This window comes from Zootoca vivipara, chromosome 7 (genome assembly GCF_963506605.1).
Source record: "Zootoca vivipara chromosome 7, rZooViv1.1, whole genome shotgun sequence".
Taxonomy (NCBI): domain Eukaryota; kingdom Metazoa; phylum Chordata; class Lepidosauria; order Squamata; family Lacertidae; genus Zootoca; species Zootoca vivipara.
This window is the reverse complement of record NC_083282.1, coordinates 31155723-31178945: the sequence shown is the minus strand read 5'-3', so window position 1 is coordinate 31178945 and position 23223 is coordinate 31155723. Positions and strand designations below refer to the sequence as shown.

General features: G+C 42.4%; 1 protein-coding gene across 1 annotated transcript; it reads left to right on the top strand.

Moving 5' to 3' along the window:
* The first annotated feature begins 223 nt into the window (after positions 1–223).
* Positions 224–22019, top strand: LHX8 (LIM homeobox 8). The gene is made up of 9 exons (XM_035122678.2): positions 224–406; positions 3235–3345; positions 3933–4100; positions 10319–10440; positions 14558–14778; positions 16104–16207; positions 19445–19540; positions 20075–20258; positions 21632–22019. The coding sequence occupies exons 1-9, from the start codon at positions 326–328 to the stop codon at positions 21706–21708; spliced, it is 1164 nt and encodes a 387-aa protein (XP_034978569.1). The 5' UTR covers positions 224–325; the 3' UTR covers positions 21709–22019.
* Positions 22020–23223: the final 1204 nt, after the last annotated feature.

The window sequence follows — 23223 nt, the reverse complement described above, 5'->3', positions numbered from 1 at the left end:
GCAGCCAGCCAAGAGCCTTTTGCGGGAAGAGGTTCCACCCACTTGAAAACAAAACTCTCCCCCCCCTCCAGGGTCTGACATCAGTGGAGTCGGGTAGGGAGCTCGGGAAGAGAGAAGCGGAGAAGACGAGGGGGAGGCCATTCGGAGCAAGGACTGGAGGCCGACGAGGAGTGCCGGGCGTTGGCTATCTTCTGCTTGATACTTTTCGAAACTCGTCGCCCAAGTCGCTTTTTTCCTTTGCTTTTTCTCCTGCGCGGAAAGGGAGGGAGTGGGGGCTCCGTCCTTTCTGGAGTTGGTATGTGAGGAGCGCTCCCAGCCCAGTGCCATGTATTGGAAGAGCAACCAGATGTTTGTGTGTAAACTGGACGACAAAGACGTGCCTGCGCTTCGCCTCGCGACGGAAAAGGTGAGCCCGCTGCCTCCTCTTCCCCCTACGAAGACGAGAGACCCTTTTCCTTAAGCGGATTGCCTCCCTCGCAGTCTGTGTGAAAGTGGAGTGGATCCGAATTTGCCCCCACAGATACAAACTGCTATGCCCTTTGCTCCTAGTTTCATTTCATTGCAGCGGGGGCGTATATTTCGCGTTAAGCGGTTTGCTCATCGCAGCTTAAAACCCGTCCAGGAATCCCCCCCTAAATGTAATTTTAATTTAACATTTCGTAATTTTCTAAAGTATCCCCACCCCCACCCCCCTCTTCCTTTGAAATGCGCTTTTTCGTGTGGTGGAAGCGACTTCCCCTTCCACTCCTGAAGGCAAATTGGCACGGTTCCACCTAACGTCTGTAAGCGCTTGACACCCCTTACTTGGTGTCTCTGTGTGCGGAAAGCTACGGATTTTAAAAGATCTAAAATATAAACAAATACCTGAAATTCCAGCTGAAAAGAAAAAAAAGAAAGAAAAGCGCGCGCGAGCACACGAAAACAAGTTTAGTAGGAAACGTCTGCAAGGGAAAGGGAGAAATCGAATATTTGGTGCACGGAGGACTGACACCGCTTCCACTTCTTACAAAGGACGCCGCTTCGACTTCATACAACGGAGTAGTCCCTTAAGGCATCGCTCGGTTTTGAGATTTTTTTTTTACCGTGCCCCGATTTCGCTTCGAACTGTCCCTAAAGCAAGCGGGTGACAGACGCCAGGCTTGCATGACCTACTTTTGCTTTTGGTGCCAAAGCCAAACCGTTTAGAATTAAAGAATCTGCACTGAGTTTATCAGAACTGATGGGAGTTCCCGGCCGGTCCACCCACCAACGCATCCATACATCCCTCCGTGTTGGCAGCATAATTTAGAGGGGGTGGGGAAGTCTTTTCGTTGCTGCTGCTGGGCAATTGGTAGCCAGGAGTCCTTTGCAAACCACCAAAGACCTGCCAGCAGACCCGTATCTGCCTCCTGTTTACCCCTCTTTTAAAAGGCAGTAAATCTCAGCGGTTTTGGGTCCCCCCCTACACCTGTGGCGATCGGCGCGGTCAGAATCCTCCAAACTAGCTCAGTTGCCTTCGATGGGGCTACTCCGGGGTAAGTGATCGCAAGCAGCCTTAAACCAGACCATGAGCCGTACCCTCAAGGGCCGCCGCATTTCTCAGTCGCTGTTCAAGGAATTCTAAAAATGAATGCAATCTATTTATTCACTGGAATCATAAAACCGTAGAGCTGGAAGGGGCCCCTGACCCGGGGGTCATCTAGCCTAACCCCCTCGCAATGCAGGAATCTCAGCTAACGCACCCATGGCAGATGGAAATAGAAGCCTTGCTTGAGCCAAAACGAAAAGACATTTAAACCACATCAAATTGTTTACAAAGGCTCGAGCAGAGCCTGTTGGGTTGGGGTTGGCTTTTTAAGGGTTCTGGGGGATAGTGTCGCTCCTTTTTTGCTGTAACCTTCCTGTCTCTTTCCATTGTGCTTTACTGCTTACCTGCGCATGGGAAATGTCAAATCGTCCGCTGCATCTATAGACGCTGGTGGGGAGCAAGTCCCGTGGAAACATGCAGGGTCGGCTTCTGTGTAGGCCTGGGACGGTGCATGGCGCGCAGCCTCTTCCGTCGCAAAGATTTCGGCAAAGCAAGAAGCCGGTGGACTAGCTGCAACCTGGTTAAAATTATTACGCGGGGTCAGGAATGTGTCCCGGAAACTAGCTCTGCCTCCTTCCACGAGGCTACTCTGGGCAGACCCATTTATACCCCGGATCGGGGCGCTCTAGATCGGGTCGGGCCCCGTTTCGTCCCGGCCCCGGCTATGGCGCCCAATGGTCAGGGATGATGGAGGTTAGGGCGCAGTGCCCGCTACCTCCGCTCCAGATGAAAGGCGACGTAGAGATCTCTCGCACATTTCATCTTGGCGATTCAGGTGGAGTGCACATGCATCTGTTCCCGAAGCTCGCCCACACTCGCGCTCACTGACATCTTAACCGCTGGTATTGCGGGGTAATTAATCCGCATCGAGGTGGCATCCCTTGCCAGGGAGCCAAACTCCACAGGAAACAGTAATCGGGTTGAGGATTGCACTGCGACTTTGGATGGAGTCAGCTGCTTAGCTAAAGGGGGCTTTGGGCGCGGGCTTGACTGGCCGAGGGTCGCCCTCCGCCGGCTTTGTTCTGCGCGCCTAATGGAGGCGAGCGCTTTTGCCCCTCGCCTCGGTCGCTCCAAACGGCGTCATCAAGCGCACACCGGGCGCGCGCGCCCTCCCTCCAAATTGGCCAAGGGGGCGATTGTGTTTAATGACCCCCCGAATTAAATTCAGCTGGCTGGTTTCTATTCTCCTCCTTTCTCTTCTCGTGACGTTCCCTTCTTCCTCTTCCCTTTTTTTGTGCCCTCAGCTTAACGAAATAAATAAATCCTCGAGTCTAAGCAACAGCCCCTCGGCCTGTTGACTTCGGCTCGAGTGCTTAAGTGGCAATTTACACCTCGGAGGCCCCAAGCTGGAAGTGGCAAGGCGAGCTCTAATTGCGGCGGGTATTTGGAGCGCCGCGGAAGCTGAGGCATTTTCATTTAAATCGTGCCCGGCACGAGCGCCGGGCGGGCGAGTTCTTGGGCTGCTGCAGGAGGAGCAGCAATTAGCGCTCAAGGGCCCCATTGAAGCGCTTATGCCTCGGGGCCGACTTCGCCCCATAATTGCCGCCGTTTAGTTTTGGCTGGAGGGGAGGGGAGGATGGTCGGCCGCCCCTCTTCCCTTCTCCTATGACGAGCCTCCGTTTCTCGGCGGCCTTCGGCGAGCTCAGCCGTCTGGTCTCTCTTCGCAGTTCCCGAGGCTCATGGCTGAGGAGTGTGGGCGAGTAGCAGCAGCGACGGCCGCGGCGGCGGCGGCGACCGCGAATGGGAGAAGGCGGAAAAGCGCGGGAGAGACGGGGCTGGTAAGTCAGCGAGACGCGGGTGGGATGGAGCGACGAGCGCTGCTCGAGAAACGGACTTTCCTCATAGTCCCTGAAGGGAGTTGAAGGAGAGACAGCGTGTCTGAGGCGACAGGGGGCTCTTTGTGTGTGGGCAGCGCGAGAAAGGCGGGAACGTGGCATTAGCGGGCGGCCAGGCGGGCGCGTGGCTTCGCAGCCTCTCACCTGCCCCGAGTCAGTCAGGGCACTCACTGGGTGGCCTTCAGGTCGTGTTTGGTTCTCTCCTAAGGGAGATTTGAGAGGGCGAAGGGGCACAAACACGAAGAAGGGCGCCTGGGAGAGAATATTCAACCGCAGTAGGAACTGAGGGGAGCTCCTCACTATTATCATAGTCATTTTATAAATAGTATTGGCGGGAAACCTCGGCTGAGGCGGCTGGTTTGAGGGAGCGCTCGCCATGGCAGCTGGATCTAATGATTGGGCGGCGTGGAGAGGATAGTTACCTCGGAGAGGCCCTTAGGAAAAAAGGCCCGTGGGGAGGGATCCCCCGAGGCTGGGGCTCACTGGCTCGCAGGCCTTTGTGCATTAATCCGCTCATGTCCGTGTGGCAGGTGAGCCCCGAGGTTGCTGGAGACGAGGATTCATGCTCGTCGTCCACCCCGCTCTCGCCTTCTTCGTCTTCTCCGCGCTCGCTGACTTCGGGCCCGGGCGGATGCGCGCCCAGCAAGTGCGTCTGCAGCAGCTGCGGCCTAGAGATAATCGACAAGTACCTTCTCAAGGTGAGTTGGCGGAACCTTGCAAGCTTGGGCCTTGGAGCGGGAAATGAATGGGCTTCGAACTCACAGTGGGGCTTCAAGGAAGGCCAATCTGTCCGCCAGGATCCCAGATTTTTTGCTCTCCTGAAAGTATCACCTCCTGATAGACACTCTGGACTACAAGAGATTGTGCTTTCCAGCAGGTGATCAATGAAAAGGTACTTTAAAAAACAAGCTTCTTCGGTCAATAGTACCTTTTGTAGGAGTCTGGTTTTTTAAAAGCACTTTTGCAGGAAATCGCCTGAAAAAAAGTACTACTAGGAAATGCTGTGGGCCTTTGCAGAGGTTTCCCACCCTCCTCCTAGAACTTGGGTATTTGAGAAATCTGAAACCTAAAATCACTACAGGTTTAGGGAGATTTGCTCACTGAATTTGCAAACTATTTCTTTGCAGTCAAAATTGGTTTCCTTAACTACTGTGCTAATCTTAACCTTTTATGTTCTATTTAGGATCATTTGTTTAGTGCACATATTTGCTACAAAACAGGGCCACTGTTTTGACAAATTCAAATTCAGAATTATGTTGCTGGTTTTACAAGCTGCCTTACTCAAGTGAAGTTCCCTCTTTGGTTTATATGTCATATGTGCACTAGATCATGGGTTAGTAGGCACTAATCAAAACTGAAGTCTGGTTTTGTTGTAAAAAGCCAAATAATTTGGATTTCACAATCATCAGACTGTCTTGAGTTTGTCAGTAGATACCTCTAAAAGGCTTCAAATCTGGGCCATGCTGAAACTAGGAAATAGTTTAATTTTTTCCTGCTCACTGAAGTGTCTTAAATACCACTTTACAACACGATAAATATCTACCTAGAAGCTTACTTCATTGGCTACGATAGGACTTTCTCTCAGGTAAATGTGTGCAGAATTGCAGCATTCAATAGCATCCATACTTTTAAAATCTGAAGTGGAAAGTTAAATATAAACAAATCTGGAAGCATAATGCAGAGTCACTTGTTGTAGAATGCATATATTTTATCCTGCTGTTTGGTTCATGAAACTGTGCCTTTGTAAAAGGTCTTCTGGCTGAATATAAAACAGGCCAAACCCTACGCCAAAGGATAAATGGTCATAAATCTGACATCAGGAATCACAAGACAGAAAAACCAGTAAGAGAACACTTCAGTCTCCCTGGACATTCTAGACAAGATCTCAAAGTAGCTGTCATATTACAAAAGAATTTCAGAAATAGACTGGAAGAGAAGTTGCTGGATTGCAACTTATCCAAACTTAAAACCATGGAGAGACCTAGTCTGAATAGAGACATTGGATTCTTCTCATTATACATGATAAAGCTATTTTTAGCCATCTCACCCCTTGCTTTTTCCTGTAAGACCAATTGCAGTCATTAAGTCATCAACAGGTTTACCACACCTATCAGCCAATCACCCATTCCCACCACCCTTCTGAGTAATACCCCTCCCCACCCTCTCACTATATATAAGGGCCTGAAGACTTCTGTTTCAGTGTATCTGAAGAAGTGTGCATGCACACGAAAGCTCATACCAATGACAAGATTAGTTGGTCTCTAAGGTGCTACTGGAAGGATTTTTTATTTTGTTATAAAATTTAAATTATTCATCTGCCTTGGCCAGATATTCTAAGGAGGTTATGTGTTCCAAATAGATTGCACTTGCAGTATTAGGAAGGAACAGTATAAATGTGTTCCATTGCTTTAAGCTTGCTGGAGACATAAAAGTAAATTACCAGTTTTAAAAATTTGGATGAAGAAACAAAATTTCTGAAATCCCCAGTGCTCATAACCACCAGCTCAGAAAATGAATCTCAATTGGGTATGTATTTTCTTGTGGTGCTTTTTTTTTTTACATGAGGTGAGGTGCCAGAAATTAAAAGCCAACCTGAAATTACATTTGATATTCTCATTTAATATTTGATTATAATTGGAATATTATATGGATGGGCTTATGGAAGTGCAACTGCTGGTTTCTGTATTTGGAAGGAGATTAGTCTGTATCTTTTTCTTCCTTCCTTTTTTGTTTGCCAAACGTTCTGTGATTGCCTGGTAGCTAATGTAGGGTGAATTTAGGAAGCAGGCATGAAACAAGATTTTAAAAATAATTTTTGGGTTTATCTTGCCAACATGGTACATTTGGGGAATTATTGTGTGTGAGCATTGCAGTATATCTGCATACAGAATATGGGAGTGGATATTTGTCGTCTGAAGTTTGGTATAGCACAGGCATAGACAAACTCGGCCCTCCAGATGTTTTGGGACTACAGCTCCCATAATCCCTGACTACTGCTCCTTCTAGCTAGGGATGATTATTTTATTCTTCTGTTGGAAGCTGCCCAGAGTGGCTGGGGAAACCCAGCCAGATGGGTGGGGTATAAGGAATTTATTATTTATTTATTTATTTATTATTATTATTTATTGGAGTTGTAGTCCCAAAACAACTAGAGGGTGGAGTTTGGCTATGCCTGATATAACACACTACTACTACACTACTACTACTACTACTACTACTACTATTACATTTGGATCCCACCTTTCCTCCAAGGAGCTCAAGTTCATGTAAATGAATCCCCCCTTCCTTCCTTTTTTCTCTCACAACAATCCTGTGAGGTAGGTTAGGCTGAGAGTTTGTGATTGGCACAGGGCCACCTAATGAGCTTCATGACCAAGTGGGAATTTAAATCCTAGTCTTCCAGATCCTAGCCAAACACTTGAATGAAGTGTGAGCCCTTAGAATAAAACAGCTTGAGGTCCCCAAAAAGGTTTCCAACTGCTGATTAAAAAGTAACATAATACAGACTGCAAGGATAAACTGGTAATACTACATAGGGCTTTTAATAGTTTATGCCGCAGCTCAAACTTGTGGTGATTAGGCTGCATCTGGAGTTCTGTGTCCAGTTGTGGGTGTCACACATCAAGAAGTCCAAGCTGGAGGGTGCTCGGAGGAGAGCAATCCAGATATCAAAGTGGGTCTAGATACTGAATCCTATGAGGAATGGTTGAAAGAGCTGGTTGTGTTTAGCCTAGAAGAGAGACTTTTAATGGGAGATGTGAGAGACTGCTGTGCAAGACAGAGGGAAATTGTAATTGTTCAGCATTAGGAACAGAAGGAATCTCCAGACATCAAGAGCTGTTCAGCACTGTAGCATTGTTCCTTGGGAGTTGATGGACTCTCCTTCATTGGAGGCATGGGTCCTGCATTGGGAAGTCGGAGCAGATGATTTCAGGGACCCTTGAAGCTCTGTGCTTCTTTGACTTCAGTTGTGATGAACATGTTCCATAGCCCTCCGTACTGCTGCTCCTCGCACTGGTGGTGAAGTCAGAGAGAGAGAGAGAGAGAGAGAGAGAGAGAGAGAGAGAGAGAGAATCATGCTTGTTTGTGAATTAGGTAGTTAAACTTTTTCGCTTATGTGACTTTGGCTCCAACTTGGGGGAAACAATGTGACAAATCCTCTTTCCCTCTTCCCATTATTGAAGAAACAAATACAGGAGTGTTGCATTGTAGCTTACTGGTAAATTCTTCTAGCATGGGGAGTATGTTTATACAGTTACAGCAAATACCACTGACAATCGGCAATGGTAAACTCTGCAAGCAGGGTTCAATCACATTTGGTAGGATTGTTTATGCTGTTTCAAGGCTTAGGTAATGTTGTTTATGTATTTTCTGTGTACACCGTGCTCATTTCAGAAGGTCATGGCAAGTCAGTTACGTGACTGTTATGTGATTAAAGGTAGTTCAAAATTGGATTCAAAACTCCAAACTCTTTCAGTGACAACACTGCACCTTAAAGAACAGAGAACATTAAACATCATTTTTTAAATCCAATGATGAATTACCATCACGGGCTATTAGTTTTCCTTCTCATGGGCGATACTAGACAGCATCTGACTTCACTGATTTAATCATCCCTCGTACTTTATCAAACGTTAAATTCTTGTTTCATAGGGTGTTTTTTTTAGTAATGCTGTTGACATTTTTGAAATGGCTTAGTGGACAACTAATATACGGTATCTATTAATTAGTGTTTTGTATCTTGGGTTACCAAATCGCTAAGTGGCAACCAATTGAGCTACAAATATCCTGAAAAACTATATTCTTGCTATTAAAACTTAGTACAGTGGTTCACCAAGTGGATGGTATCTCCCCGGGGGGGGGGGTGGACTTAGAGGCAAAGGTGTGGGGGTGCTGGAGGTATACCACTCCAGCCTTTGATTGCTTCTAGAGCACTAGAGCAAAAAACACATTCTTGGTATTTCATGTTTTGCTGCTCTTACCACTTTCAAAGCCATTTCCTTTGGTCACATTGGTTTTTATTTACGATTCTGAATTGTCACAAGGTACCCAATCATTGGTAATAGGTAACTGATTCCCTTATAAATCAATTACTGTATATCTCTGGTAGGTGCAAGTTTGTTTGGCAAGTAGCTGCATATAAATATTTTAGGCTATAGATTTCCTTCACTCTTTTGTTTTTATTAATAATGCAAAAAAATTCATGCAATATTGTTTGCTATACATTATATTCTTTTTTTTAAGTTACAAGATTAGAGTTTATGAATTCATTTTTTATATTTATTTTTGGAATAAATATAAAATTACTACTGTTTTGAGTTTTACTGTGTTATCTTTGGTGGGTTGTGCAAACCACTGTTTTGAATAATGCTTTTTATAAGATAGGATATAGAGGGCGCTGGGGATGAGTTGAAAAAACCAGTGGAGCAGTGGTCCCCCAAAAGTTTGGGAGCCACTGATCTAGCAGAGGATTAAAGCATGTCTGTTCGCACAATTCAGTCTGGTTGTGTATTACCTTTGTTAGCACAGGTAATAAATGCAGCTAGGATATAGTTTGCTATGTGATAAACTACAACAATTGCACAGTGGTTGTTTGGTTTGGGAGCATGGATCATTCATCAGCTCCATAACTTAATGTAGCCAAGCAAGCTAACCTCCACTACGGTTGTGAATGATCCATGGTAAGTTTCATATAAACAAGCAGCTGAATAAGTGTTTCACTTTCTCATGCTTTAAATCATAAGCTCTGCAGGGCAACTTCACCCCTTAAAGTGCAGTTCAAGGTGATATGGTGTTGGCTAATACTGCCTTTCTGGATTAAACAGCTCCATAGTCATCCGTGCTATGTTGCCCTCTTCCCATAATGTTCTGTTAAAGCTTACACAAACACTTATTCTAAAGGCTAGAATAACTTGAATAACTTGAATATAAACTTGTGTCCAAAGTGTTGACTAGCTTTTGACTTGGGGCATGTTTGTGCTAGCTCATTTTCATGTGATATGTCGCTGAAAATTGCTCAAGGAAAGGCTACACCTTTATATTTTATCCTGTCACCCTAGTTATAGCCGGACCAGCAAAGGGGGGGGGGTGTTGGAAGAGGCCCATGGGAGCTTCACCCTCCAGAAAGGGGCAAAATACTTGCCCCTTCTCTACCTTTTTGAAGCTTGTTTCATTACTTTGCAGTATATCCGTTTGTCATGTAAGCAAAGGTAAATTACCTGTAAGACTCCAGCCACTTGCAGTCTTAATTCACCTAGAGGCAAATTAAACCATGAGAGCAGGATCTAGAGTTTGTGTGTTCCCTTCTGAAAGTTGTCTTAAAATCACATCTTTACATCTAAATCAGAATTTGTATGTTTGACCTCTGCCTCAGGTCTTTTATGCCCCTGCTGACTTACGGCTACTTATTGCTTATTTGAATGAAAATAAATAACCCATTGCTGGTAACTTAATTATTCAGGTGAATTGTGTGAGCAGGACTGGAAAATCAACAGAACCACCCCCTCGAATAAAATTGGGGAATACAGGAACAAAACAGTTCTCCCTTAAGATGCTTTTGTGCTGTTCTATTTGGTCACTATAGACACACTGTCCCCCTGGGGAGAGAAGCTGTTTCTGGATTTCCACAAGTAGCTTTTCTTCCTTGCATTCAACAGACCTTTGGCACGACTCATTTGTGTCAGTAGGGCTTTAGTGGAGAACTTCTCGATGAATTGTGCCTCTCTTGGGTGTAAACGTATTACTACTACTACTAGTAGTAGTAGTATAAATTCCATTTGTGATTGCTTTTTAGATCTGTCGAGTCTTGCACTTGAGAGTCCTAAGTATTACTGTGAACTTTATTTTTTCAAAACCTGTTTATATAGTTTGCTTAAATCACTGCTACCAAATGTAAAATTTCTTTCTCCTTTCATAGGTAAATGACTTGTGCTGGCATGTGCGGTGTCTCTCTTGCAGTGTATGTAGGACTTCTTTGGGAAGGCACACCAGCTGCTATATCAAAGACAAAGACATTTTCTGCAAACTAGACTATTTCAGGTATACTATGCTTTTATTGATTTACGTATGTATTGCATGTCAAAGCATTCTAGGTGGTTTGTAATATTAAAATATGAAATGTAAAACTCCCTATTGGAGGGGGTCAGTCAACTGGAGCAGATCAGATGTTGTTTGCCTCCCTCCATCGCTCTTCTTTCCTCCTATAGGGCAGGTGGTATCTTGTAATTACAAAATACTAAGATTATGACAGTAGACCCATGAATTTTTGTGCTTTCTTTATGTGCATGCACACATCCTAGTACAAAGGGTTTATTTGCACAGCAGTGCTCATAACTGAAACACACTATTGGCTGAGCTGGCAAGAACTGTTGGAAGTTGAGCCCAACAATACCCGAAATGGACACAGGTTCCCCATCCCTGCTTTAGAGTCATTTGGTAGCTATTATTGGGCTACTTTCTGGGTAGTTGCTCTTGAACCATTCCCTCTCCATCTTGTTGTCCTCTTCTTAATTTTTTTTATTGAAAAATATTTATTTTTAGTTATTTAAAAAGACCTGAAAAATATGGCCCTTCACAAAACAAACAAAGCCTGCAGCATTCATGCCAGAAATTGGGAAACCAAATAAATCTTTTTAGGAACAGTTCCGCTTCTTAATTTGAGGATTGCATAACTCAAAGCATGTATACGACAAGTGGACCACAGGCTGGGCCATACTCAAAGCTGAGTATTTTCCAGTCCATCTAACAGCAGAATCCTATGCATATCCTATGTATTTTAAATGGAACTCACTCACAGGAAATTAAAGGATTGTAGCCTAATTCTCCCATTGAGCTAACAAAGTGCTTAATGTCAACTTACATATATCCTGACTGAAAGAACTGCTGCAGAAGATCTGTTAGAAATATATACATATAGAGAGGGGGGACGACGACGACGACGCACCAACGAACAGTATCATTGAGTGGTCTGGGATAGAGCATGGCTAGAAGAGTGTAGTTATCTGGAATTACTTGCAATCTGATGGAATCAATCTCAATATTATAACTTCAAAAAAAGTTTTCGATTAAGCCCTACTGCCGTCTTCCTGTTTCCAACTACTCTCGCAAACTGCAATTGTTTCCTCCAGAAGGAAAGTATTTCTGGTTGCATGCCAACACTTTGGGGAGTAAACTACTCCTGTTTCTTCTGTGCATCTGCACATACCAAGATAAAACATGGAAATATTTTGCAGCTAGAGTAAGCTACTGCCATTGAAGGTGTAAGTAGAAACTCACCCTTTTTTTACCTAAAGTGCTTGGGGTTTCTGGCTGTAATAAAAGTACCTGGCCTTTCATCCTGAATAACACCTAATATGTCTGTTGAAAAGTCAGGAGAAAGACCTTGGAAACAGTTTTTAAAACTGATAATCAGGTCCATAAAGTCTACAGATGTGAAACTGTGAAATACTCTTCAGAAACGCACCAAGTGCTCACTTGCATTGATTTTTTGACATTGTTTTGTACACTGGTGAGAGTAGTAGAATTAATTATCAACATCTTCCCATTCTCAGCTCATTTGTCCTTCTGTTTCAGTGCCAACGATGGAGGGGAATAGTGTCTAAACAGCAGAAAAATATTGTAGTAAAATGGCTCTTGTCAGACGCTTGCCATTATAGTGCTTTAGTAACAATTCATTTGGATTACTGCAATGCACTCTACTTGGGGGGATTCATTTGGTGCGGAATTCTGCTCTCTGCTTTCACAACATATGCCTAACTGTTAATTTCCAAATTATATTTGAGGGCCTTCTCGGTGGTGGTGCTCACCCTGTGAAACGCCCTCCCATCAGATGTCAAGGAAATAAACAACTATCTAACTTTTATCTGAAAGCAGCCCTCTTTAGGGAAGTTTTTAATGTTTGATGTTTTATTCTGTTTTTTATCTGTTGGGAGCCGCCCAGAGTGGCTGGGGAAACACAGCCAGATGGCCGGGGTATAAATAATATATTATTTATTTAGCTTTCACACAACTGGAACTATAGTGGAGTATAGCATCCTCATTTCCATGTTTTGTTTTTTTACAGTTTCCCCCCTTCCCCGAAAGCCAATAACCCAGAAATGAGCACAAAACTTGCACTATTTTCCACTATAGTTCCACAAGTGGCTTTTATGTGTGAAAATTCAAATATAATATGGAACTTAATAGTCATTAAAATGGAATAAACTGCCATGTGAATGCAGCCTGTACTGCATACATCAACACCCCCCCTGCTTTTTACCTCTTTAGTGCCCTAAATGCCTAAGCCAGGGGTCGGCAAGGTTTACCTTGCCTGAGCCAGATCGGTCCCATGGCAATCCCTCCATGGGCCGGATTATGCTGGATTCCACACGTGCATGAGCGTGCGCACACCTGCGATTTATGGCACCTGCGTATGCGCAGACACAAATTTTGGCGCCGCAGATTCCTGGCACAGCACGCCGGGACTTACCAAGTGGGCAGCTCAGTTCTGGGGCAGCTCGTTGGCTGGCTAGTTAAACGGCCTCTGTGGGCCGCTTCTAGCCCGTGGGCTGCACATTGCTGACCCCTGGCCCTAGGTTCTTTGTACCTGAAAGAGCAGCTATTCTCTGCATATTTCTCTCCATTGCCTGAGCTAAAGAGGGGAAACACTACTATGGCTTTCTTCTGTTTATTTCATAGTTGAGTTTGATGGAGCAAAGTAGGTCTTGATGGTTCCACTGACTCTTAGAACTCTTAGCCCAGAGGTATCTATCCACATCACAAGAGTATCACATTCTTTTGGTTACTTGTCTAAGCTAAAAGAACTTTCCCTGGTGTTGCCTAGCTGTATGGACTGTTCCTGCTGAGTTACGATGCACTTATTTTTGTAGTTTCATTTCTGTTTTGTGCTGTTTTTTTATTGGGCTTTTTATTGTACAGTACAAAGTTTTGTGCAGTAAACATTAGTTGCCCTCCTATTTATTTTAATGGTAATAAATTATCATCTCCTGGACAGAGTGGAGCAAAATATGCAGAGAATAGCTGCTCTTTCACATGTATGGAGTAAGGAGGAATATCCTATACCTTTTAAAAAGAAAGCTATAGAATGAAACGGTGTAGGGTTCTGCCTGGCTCAACACCTTCCTGTCTTGGATAGCAGGTATTAAACTCAATTTTTTAAAAAAGATACCCCTGCTGTATCAAGATAGAATCTCGCATAATGCCATGTGTTTTTTATGGGATGGCATTCAATTTCATTGTACGATGTACAATGACAACAAAGTATCTGTCTATCTATCTATCTATCTATCTATCTATCATCTATCTTTCTATCTATCTTTCTATCTATCCATCTAAACAGGGCTCCTGGGCTGACTTGCCTCAAAGCGGCATGACTCGTCCTTATGAGATCTCTTATGATTCCCACAAGAAGGCATAAGGGAACATCATCTCAAAAGTTCAAACACTAATTGCAAAGCCAGGCAATCCTCCTTTTTTTCCCCTGAAGCAGTTGAATCCCAGCTTTCAATGAGACTAGTAGCATTTATTATGAACTTCATAATACCCGCAGGCCCTTGCAGAGCCAGGCAGAGGCCCGGGCCAGGTAGATAATGTGGCCACCCCTCTTTTTTTACCCTGGGGAATCACTGAAGTCTTATAAATAAGGAAGTATATAATTTAACATCTTTCCTCAGGGCCTGCAAGAAGGAGCTATTCTGCCTGGCCTTTGGGTTTTGATTTGGACCATTTTAAAATGAGGGTGCATTTTAAAACAATTTTTAAATCTAAATTTTATTTTAATCAATTGTTTTTCTTTTATGTTTTATTGTAATTTTATTGATGTCTGCCGCCCTGAGCCCGGCTCTCACTGGGGAGGGCAGGGTATAAATAAAAATTTATTATTATTAATTTTAATTTTCACAAAAGTAATGCTGACTAATAATTTTATTTCAAGGCTTGAAACATATCTGCATATAAAGACAAAATGGAAAATATTTCATTTTACTGATTGTGAATATGCTGACCGAGGCCCCCTTTGGAATCTGAGTCCGGGCCAAGTGGCCCATATGCCCCCCCCCCTGTGTGGGCCTGAATACCCATAATGTAGCTTCATAATCTAACTTAAGTGGCAGTTGTATGATTGATGGCTGCTATTTTCTCTTCCCTTCTTTTGTTACAGACGGTATGGAACTCGTTGTTCTCGCTGCGGCAGGCATATCCATTCTACTGACTGGGTCCGAAGAGCTAAGGGAAATGTGTATCACTTGGCATGCTTTGCCTGCTTCTCTTGCAAAAGGCAGCTTTCCACAGGGGAGGAGTTTGCTTTGGTTGAAGAGAAAGTCCTCTGTAGGGTACATTATGACTGCATGTTGGATAATCTGAAACGAGAAGTTGAAAATGGTAACTCTCCTTCTTGATGTTAGGTCCCTAGGCTGTATTCCTTTTTTTGTTTGTTTGTTTCACGTGGAGGGAAAACACACACACACACACGGTAGATTCTGGAAACCAGATTAACTTGATCATTTGCTCTGTAACTAATGTATAAATGTAGCATGCATGAATTGCATGAGAAGTTGGTCATCTGTAGTTTTCACTCTTGTTCTAATGAGTGTTTTACCTCTCCTCCGCTTTCCTCCAATGTTTTTAATCTGTGGCATTGGCAAAGTAAAATTATCCATGCTGCACAGGCCACTTCAGATTGCCATAATTGCCTGTAGGTTGATGCTAGTGGTGCTATGTTTGCACTTCATTTAAACCTGCTTCTGAAATTGCAAATTTTTCTGAAATTTGCAGGTTTTTCAAAGCATGGTATCCCAAGTCCATGTTTGTCCTTCTCAAGCAATGTTGTGAAGAAGCACCACTTGTGAAGAAGTGGTGTAGTAAACATTTCTCATTGTGAAAATAGAGTACACTGTAATTCAAACCCCCTGTGTGACAGGTTTGGGAGTGGGAGTTGGATTGTCTATAGAGTTTTCCCTTACTCTCCTCGGAACCATCCCTCCTACTCAATGTGCTAGTTGGAGGAAGGGGCCAGCAGCAAGATCTCTGTTGGTGGCAGACTGTGAAGAGCTGCATAATGGAGTGTTATGGAGTAGGGGAAGGGCTGGGTTCACCCTGGATCTGCTGGACCCTGAGCCAACTCCACTACCATCACTGGGCCCAATTGGTGCACCAGCTCTGCCACAACAACTTTCCTGCTCCCTCTTCCCATTCCACACTGGCCAGTGTGAATGGCAAGGCTTTGCTGGTGACTCTGCTTCTCCTTTTAAGCTCTACTGCTCCCCACTTGGGATTTGGATTGTAGTTTAAATGAACTGAATTTAGCCCTTGACAAGAAATATAAGGAGCTTTTTTTATGTCCATAGCATTTAGCATTCTTTCTCTCTACTCGATTCAGAATAAAACTGGTTTTTAATCAAGGCCATGCCATATTCCTGTTTGGTGGTTCATGGATTCTCTTCTTACACACACACACACACACCCAAATAAAAATGAAGGCTTGTGCTTGCAGCCAGGACCCTGATCTGAAACATGCCTAAACAATGGAATACCAAATCTGGCACAAACTCAGGATAATTACTTAGAGTTGCAAAATAATGAAAAATTGATAATTCCATATTCAATTATATCCTTAATACAAGAAGTCTATTCTAGCATAATGTCTGTAACTAATGACTGGTATTGGTACTGTCAAAACTTTGACTTTGTCTTCTTTTTAATTTCAGGTAATGGTATCAGTGTAGAAGGTGCGTTGCTTACAGAACAAGATATTAATCATCCAAAACCAGCAAAAAGGGCTCGGACCAGTTTCACAGCAGATCAGCTTCAGGTAGAGCCCTGGCATGGTACAATGCTCTAATGAAAGACAGCTGTGGGTTGTTGGGGGTGGAATGGGAGGGGGAGCACAATGATTCTATGCTCTGCATCACTTAATAATTACATTAAATATAGCTGGTTATGAAGAAATTCTCTCCACTGCAGATATTTCTCCTGGTGTCAAAGGCTCAGCATGTTTCTGGAATAGTCTTGCAAGTGTTAGCTGTTGTTCCATGTGAAATAGTTACCCTTCAGCATTTCTGTTTCCCAGAAGGCAGCTGGTAATTCTGTAAAGTGGAAATGTAAAGGCTGATCTGTTTTGACTACTTGATGAAATTCATTAAACCAGACATTTCCATCACTACACATAATTATAATAGGAGACTAAATAGTTTCAGTTCTGTGTAACATGAAGTGAAGTACTAGAAAATGTTCAGAATATAACTTTACAGGAAACAGATACTTTCAGTGTCTTGCATTTCACCATAGCTGCCAAACCCAAGTGGCAATTAAAACCATGGCTCTTCAGCACAGGCGCCATTGTCATGTTCAGATACGCAGAGGCTGAAGCTTAGCAATGGTGGGGTCAGTATGAACTTTGCAAAACTGATGTCTTTGTGCTCCAGGGGAAAAAAATGCATTGCAACAATGCCAATAGAAAAGGAACCTGTGGCACATTCTCCTATGCTACCCCTGAGTTCCATTAACTACTTTTATTCTGTGGTAGATAAACTTGCAGTTCCTTATCACAACCACTCTAGCACCTGCCTATTTCCACCTCCTGCTTTATAATTCATTCTTGTCTAGTAGCTTAGTACCATTGCTGCCAAATAAGCATAAATAAATCCTATGCGCATTAAGTCTTAAGTTGCCCCTTTCAAGGCAAAATGCCAACTTCCACATTGGTTTACAATCTCTTAAAATTAAAAGCAGTCTAATAAAACAGGATAAGGTATATTTCTATTGATAAAAAGCAACTAGAAAGCAAAAATTGAACAGCAGAAAAAGGAGGAAATTAAACTTTGCTGACATAAAAGTTTTCAGTTCCTATTCAAAATATTTATTTCTTGTGTACTCCATTTGGTATTACTTACATATGTGGGAAATAACCTGGTTTTGGATGATAACATCCACATTATTATTTGTATATAAAAGTGGCTGTTTAAGTTTTTAGTGAGAAGCAATGGCCCATCTGTTCAGTATGTTTAAATTGCCTTCCATATAATCTTAGACATGTCCACATAGATATAAGCCTACTGAGTTATGTGAGGCTTACTGCCCTGTAAACAAGCATAAGATTGCAGCCTTAATATTGCAACAGGTAGTGCAATGGATACACAGGAAGCTCCATATGTACAGCAGACCTTTTAGCCCTCGAGACAGCTTTTCCTCACCTCTACCAGCATCTGTTAAATAATACCACAGGAGCTTCAGATGCAGTATTTGAAGTTTTGCTCAGGCGAAATGACATAGGTTAGCTTCAGCAGATTCAGGAAAGCACTTGTGTGTGCCTAAACATGTGTTTTGATCCGAGTCATAGGACTATTTATGCACTGAGTCTAGTTCAGTGGTCAGCAGACTTCTTCAGCAGGGGGCTGGTCCACTGTCCTTCAGAGCTTGTGGGGGGGCCGGACTATATTTTGGAAAAAAAGAATGAATTCCTATGCCCCACAAATAACCCAGAGATGCATTTTAAATAAAAGCACACATTCTACTCATGTAAAAACACACTGATTCCCAGACCGTCCGCAAGCCGGATTTAGAAGGCGATTGGGCCAGATCTGGCCCCCGGGCCTTAGTTTGCCTACCCATAGTCTAGTTCTTCTACTTTTAAAATTGTAAACAGCACCTCTTTTTCATATCTAAAAATACCAAATAATGTTTAGGTAGCAAACATTTAATTGCCTTAAACTCATGTAATACTTCTTAATTTGGAGTTATTTGGCAATTTTATCAAAGGGCTGCAGTGGTTAATGGAATTGACAAGAATCTCATTTCCTTGCCCTTTATAAGAGTAGGAATATTTCGTGCATGAAAATTCACTCATGTAGCTCTGGGTTCAGCCCATGGTGTTGCATCCAGTGGTGTCCATCCCATTGTACAACAGATTTCTGTTCTTGTAACAGGACTTCCCTTTTTTCACTCGCCTTGTAGCTCTCTGCACCACCTCAAATATTTGGAGTGTCCCCCAACTCTCTGGAGCAGATTTTGGGACACAGGGAAGGAGAAGAAGCGGAAGTCCAGTTACAGTATTGACCATTTGAGTTTACATAGGTCACAACTTTGGGGGTACTGATATCAACAACTGACTGTTCAGTTGACTTGTCTACCCAACCATCAGTAACTCCAGTAGTTTACAGCTAGGTGTAGAAGTATTGTGACTCAATGAAACTTCAATCCTTCCACACCAAAATGGCCATGAGGTTTTCATTCAAAAAATGTATAGTAATAGCCCTTTATCTCTTTTATAATGATCATCTGAAAAGGCTTATGACATACTGTAGTTTGTCTGTGCTTTCCTGAACTATCAGTGCAGAACTAAAGATCAAATTAACAATAATGTACGCTAATCAAAAATCCACCTTCAACTTGAATAAGCTCCTGGAAGAAGTAGGGAAGAGTAAAACCTAATTTTCAAAAATCATTTCACAGTAGGATTCACACAGTACACTTTTGGGCATGGTAACTTCACCAGAAGGTTACGTTGTCCTGTGTCCTGTGGTGAATATGTGCTATGAATGTGCCTTAATACATCTTGCCTTTGCAAAAATTAGTATAGCCATTTAATTTCTAATTTCTTCCACATTCTGTTTCATACTAACATTGTTCATATTTGCAGACATTTTGTAAAGGAGGCCCTGATAGGGCAACAACTAGTTCTTGCCACATGAAAGTGCTTTTTTGTAATACTGTACAAGTGTCACATAAAATGGATATGATCTGATTGCCTCATGATAATGTCATTGCATGAAATCAGCTCTCAGTAACAAATAAGCCAGAATCTTGCTTTGGTTTTTTCTTTCATGTAATGTTGTATTCTAGTGCTGGAGCAAATCTGGTCATTGGGTTAGCTTAGGCTGTCTTGATGTGGTTAGAAGTATTTTATGTGGACAATGCACTCCTCAAAATTGCTGTTGGAGGTTGGAGCTATATGGCTGCATCTTGTTACTTATGCAGTCTGGCTAGTACGTAAAAAATAAAAAATAAAAATACAATTTAAAAATAAAAAAATACTTCTTGCATTTTCCAGGTAATGCAAGCACAGTTTGCTCAGGACAACAACCCAGATGCACAAACACTCCAAAAACTGGCAGAAAGAACAGGCTTGAGCAGGCGTGTGATACAGGTAACTGTACTGCAGTTACTTCACAAGTACTGTGAGCAGAGCTTCTCAGCAGCATAAAGCTCCAAAGAACAGTTTTTCTATTGATCAGTATTCCTTAGCTAGAGTAGACCTTGTGTGATGTTTTCTACAGCAGTCCTGAAACATTGATTTTTTTTGTTTTGTTTTTTTAGGAAGAAAATGCACATCTAATGCCTTCCATCACATACTTTCACATTGCTGAAGGAACATAATTTAGGGTTGTCTTGCATGTGCCAGCAGCAATGTGAGTGATTAGTGACCTGTGGTGAACACTGACACCAGAAGCCCATGTTAGAAGCTCCCCCAACTTGTTGGTTGCACTAAAGTTCGATGTATCTTATTTTTAATTTGGGTCTACCTGGCTTCAGTAAAGAGCACACACAGGAAAAAAGTTGCCCTGGCATTTATATGGAAGAGGCCCTCAATGGTTTTAAATACTTTGTTTCTTTGATGTAGTTAAATGCCAGATAATGAATACGATGGGCATTTTTTTGTGTCTTTCCATTTTGTGCCTAGGTGTGGTTTCAAAACTGCAGAGCACGCCACAAGAAACACGTTAGCCCCAATCACTCTTCGACTACTCCTGTTACAACAGTCCAGCCTTCCAGGCTCTCTCCACCAATGTTAGAAGAAATGACATACTCGGCCTATGTACCCCAGGACGGGACAATGCTAACTGCTCTGCATAGTTACATGGATGGTAGGTACAGTGGCTTGCTATAATTACTTCATAGACTTGAGAGAAGAAAATGTGAAATGCACCCTTTTGCTCAGGGGTTGGGCACCATGCAACCCACAGGCAGTCAAAAAAAGACATACTCATTCTTGTGTCTGGTATTCTTGGGAAATTCTTGTACTGTTTTTCGGTGTTTGATTGGAATATTTTGTATATTGTTTATATTGTTTGTCACCTTGTGAGACTCTTTCTAAAAGGCAGGATAGAAATTTGTTAGATGACAAATACATTCTAGCTTTTCAGGTTGTTGTCCCTAGTACTCTGCTGCAGAGAGGTTGATAAAAAATATTTTGCTTGGAAAGCAAGCAAAAACTCTCCATATATTCTGTGCTCATGATAGCATATAGCCCATAAGTCGGGATGTCAAAGCTGTTGGTCTTGCTTCCGTGTGTGCAGAGGTACACCATACCTTTTTTTTTTTTTTGCAAGTTCAGGTCCCTAGTTTTGGGAAATAAGTGATAGCCTTGCATAAGCTTAGGCCTTTTGCGTGTTACGACTTCTTTTCTTTTAACCATACCTCTGAAACTGACAATATCTAGGGCTCTTTATTGTAGCAGATGATCTCTCCTCACAGATCTCTCCTCCCCAAATTACATTTTCATGCTCACCTTTTTACATTTAAAAAATGTTCACAACTTTTTTTTTTAAATGCATGTTCTTATGGACTTCTGTACGGGAATGCTGTATTCAAAACGTTATGGGGAAAAAAATACTCGTTATTTAGCACTTAAAGTTCACCAAAATTCTGTCATCCTCCATATACAAAAGGTTTATGTCAAGCTAGAAACTTTCCCTTAAATCGAAAGGAAGAAGGCCTAATTAGACAGAGTTTAAATAGCTTTCATCTTTCAAATAAGGCTTTATTGTAAAGGGCTTCATATTATAATAAAGCAAGCCAAATGCTATGAAATCTTTAGTGTGCCATAAGCTTTAGGGAGCTGCAGATGCATCTGGAAAAGTATTGTAGTTCACAATAGCTTGTGACGTAATGAAATTTGGGCTCTTTAAGATACCACACAATTTTGTTGTCGTTTTGCTGCAATGGGCCCATTTTATGCATAGTTTTGAACTGTATTCAGTGGGATTAGGCATTTTTGTAATAAGATACCTTCCTCACAAACTGCAAAGTTGTATGTATAAAAGAGTTCATTGGGTAACAGGCACTGCCCAGGGTATAAAGACATGGGGGGCACTGTCATTCTAGAAATGAGCGCTAGTACCAGCTGGTGAAATGGGTGCTGCTTGCTGGTATATCACTGCAGTTGGGTTTGTACTCACAAGTAATATTTTTTTATACTTCTAGTTAGGCTGACCAGCAAATCTTTCTATTTTTGTAGCTCATTCACCTTCTGCTCTTGGACTCCAGCCCTTGCTACCCCATTCAATGACACAACTGCCGATAAGTCACAGTTAACTCATTTATTTCAGGGACATGAGACTAAAGAGGTACCCCTGAGACACCCACTGTACTTGTATTCAGTTTAAACTTTAAATGACATCCAAAGCATTTTGAAGACTATTTTGTTGCCCAGGTATGTAAGTATAGTTGGCCTGCAAGACACTTTTATGGCTTTCTCCATAAATATGTTTACAAGACTTATTAAAGAGAACACCTTTTTTTTTGTATTGTCTGGAAATAGTCCATTCTAGCTATGTGTTTGTTTAATTTATTTATCATCAAAAGAGCACTTTGCTAAAAGACAGGACTGACAGTTGTGCAAAATGTTTACAATTTTTTGTGAAATTGTAGTTCATCATTAGTTTGTATCTGTAAGTTATTGCTATTAAAGTTTTACTTGTATTTGAGTTACATGCAGCCTATACTTTGAAGATTATGTCCATGAGCTGGCAAAAGTTCAGTTGCCAGAATCCTCTAAATGACCTAAATAAAACCTTCTGTTGTAGCATGACTAGCAAACATATTATTGCGTTAATGGTATAATCTTGAGTATTTTACAATGGACAGCCTGCTTCTGTTAGTTGAACTTGTAAGGAAAGACACAGTAAGTGCTCTAAGTACATAAATATTTAATGATTTGGCAGCCTCCCCTGAACTGGTAGATGTGACATCCGACATGAAGTTATGTAACTATAATAACATCTAACTGTGGCTACTTTAATATGTTTCGTTCATTTTCTCCCTGTTGGCTTGGATTCTTACAAAATATATTTCATGCTGCACAATTTCCACAATGTCTTCTTGTGTACTATGTGGTTACCTTCCTATTAAAAAGGCCATGGCAGTCTTTAAACAGCCCGAGTGCAAAAGCTTGAACTGTTCACTTTGGAACAGTTTAATGCCAGGCATCCCTAAACTGCAGCCCTCCAGATGTTTTGGACTACAACTCCCATGATCCCTAGCTAACAGGACCAGTGGTCGGGGAAGATGGGAATTGTAGTCCAAAAACATCTGGAGGGCCAAAGTTTGGGGATGCCTGGTTTAATGCATGTGGGTACATGTACCTACATCGACGTCTTTTCTTGCTGTGAAAGATTAGAGGCATTACATACGTCGTATTTAAAAACAACCACCCTGATCTAGTCAAGGGGGAGATATATACACTTGTTTGCTTATGTGAACAATGTGACTGAAGCTAGTAGCCTCCATTTCCTCTTGCCTTGGTGCTGTGTATATTTGCTGTGGCAAATTGTACATTTTTGGTTTCCCAAAATCTAAGGATGACAGGTGGAAGTGCCATTGCCTGTGGTATACTGAGCCATGTTTGCCAATAGACAAGCTAGATACTACCTAGGGCTTCATTCTTTTAGGACCCTTGGCATCACTGAAGAAGAAAAGCCTTTCCTAAGATGTCTCCTAACCATGCATGAACCATCTAAAACCACATGTGCTTCTTGCTTCACAATTATGAGGATGTCAGTACAGCTAAGTCTTCCATAAGTAAATCATGGAGGAATCCCCCCCCCCATT

Coding starts and splice junctions, on each gene's coding strand:
- LHX8 (XM_035122678.2), top strand. CDS start 326: ATGTATTGGAAGAGCAACCAGATGTTTGTGTGTAAACTGGACGACAAA. Junction 4,101..10,318: donor TCGACAAGTACCTTCTCAAG/GTGAGTTGGCGG, acceptor CTCCTTTCATAG/GTAAATGACTTGTGCTGGCA. Junction 19,541..20,074: donor TGAGCAGGCGTGTGATACAG/GTAACTGTACTG, acceptor TTTTGTGCCTAG/GTGTGGTTTCAAAACTGCAG.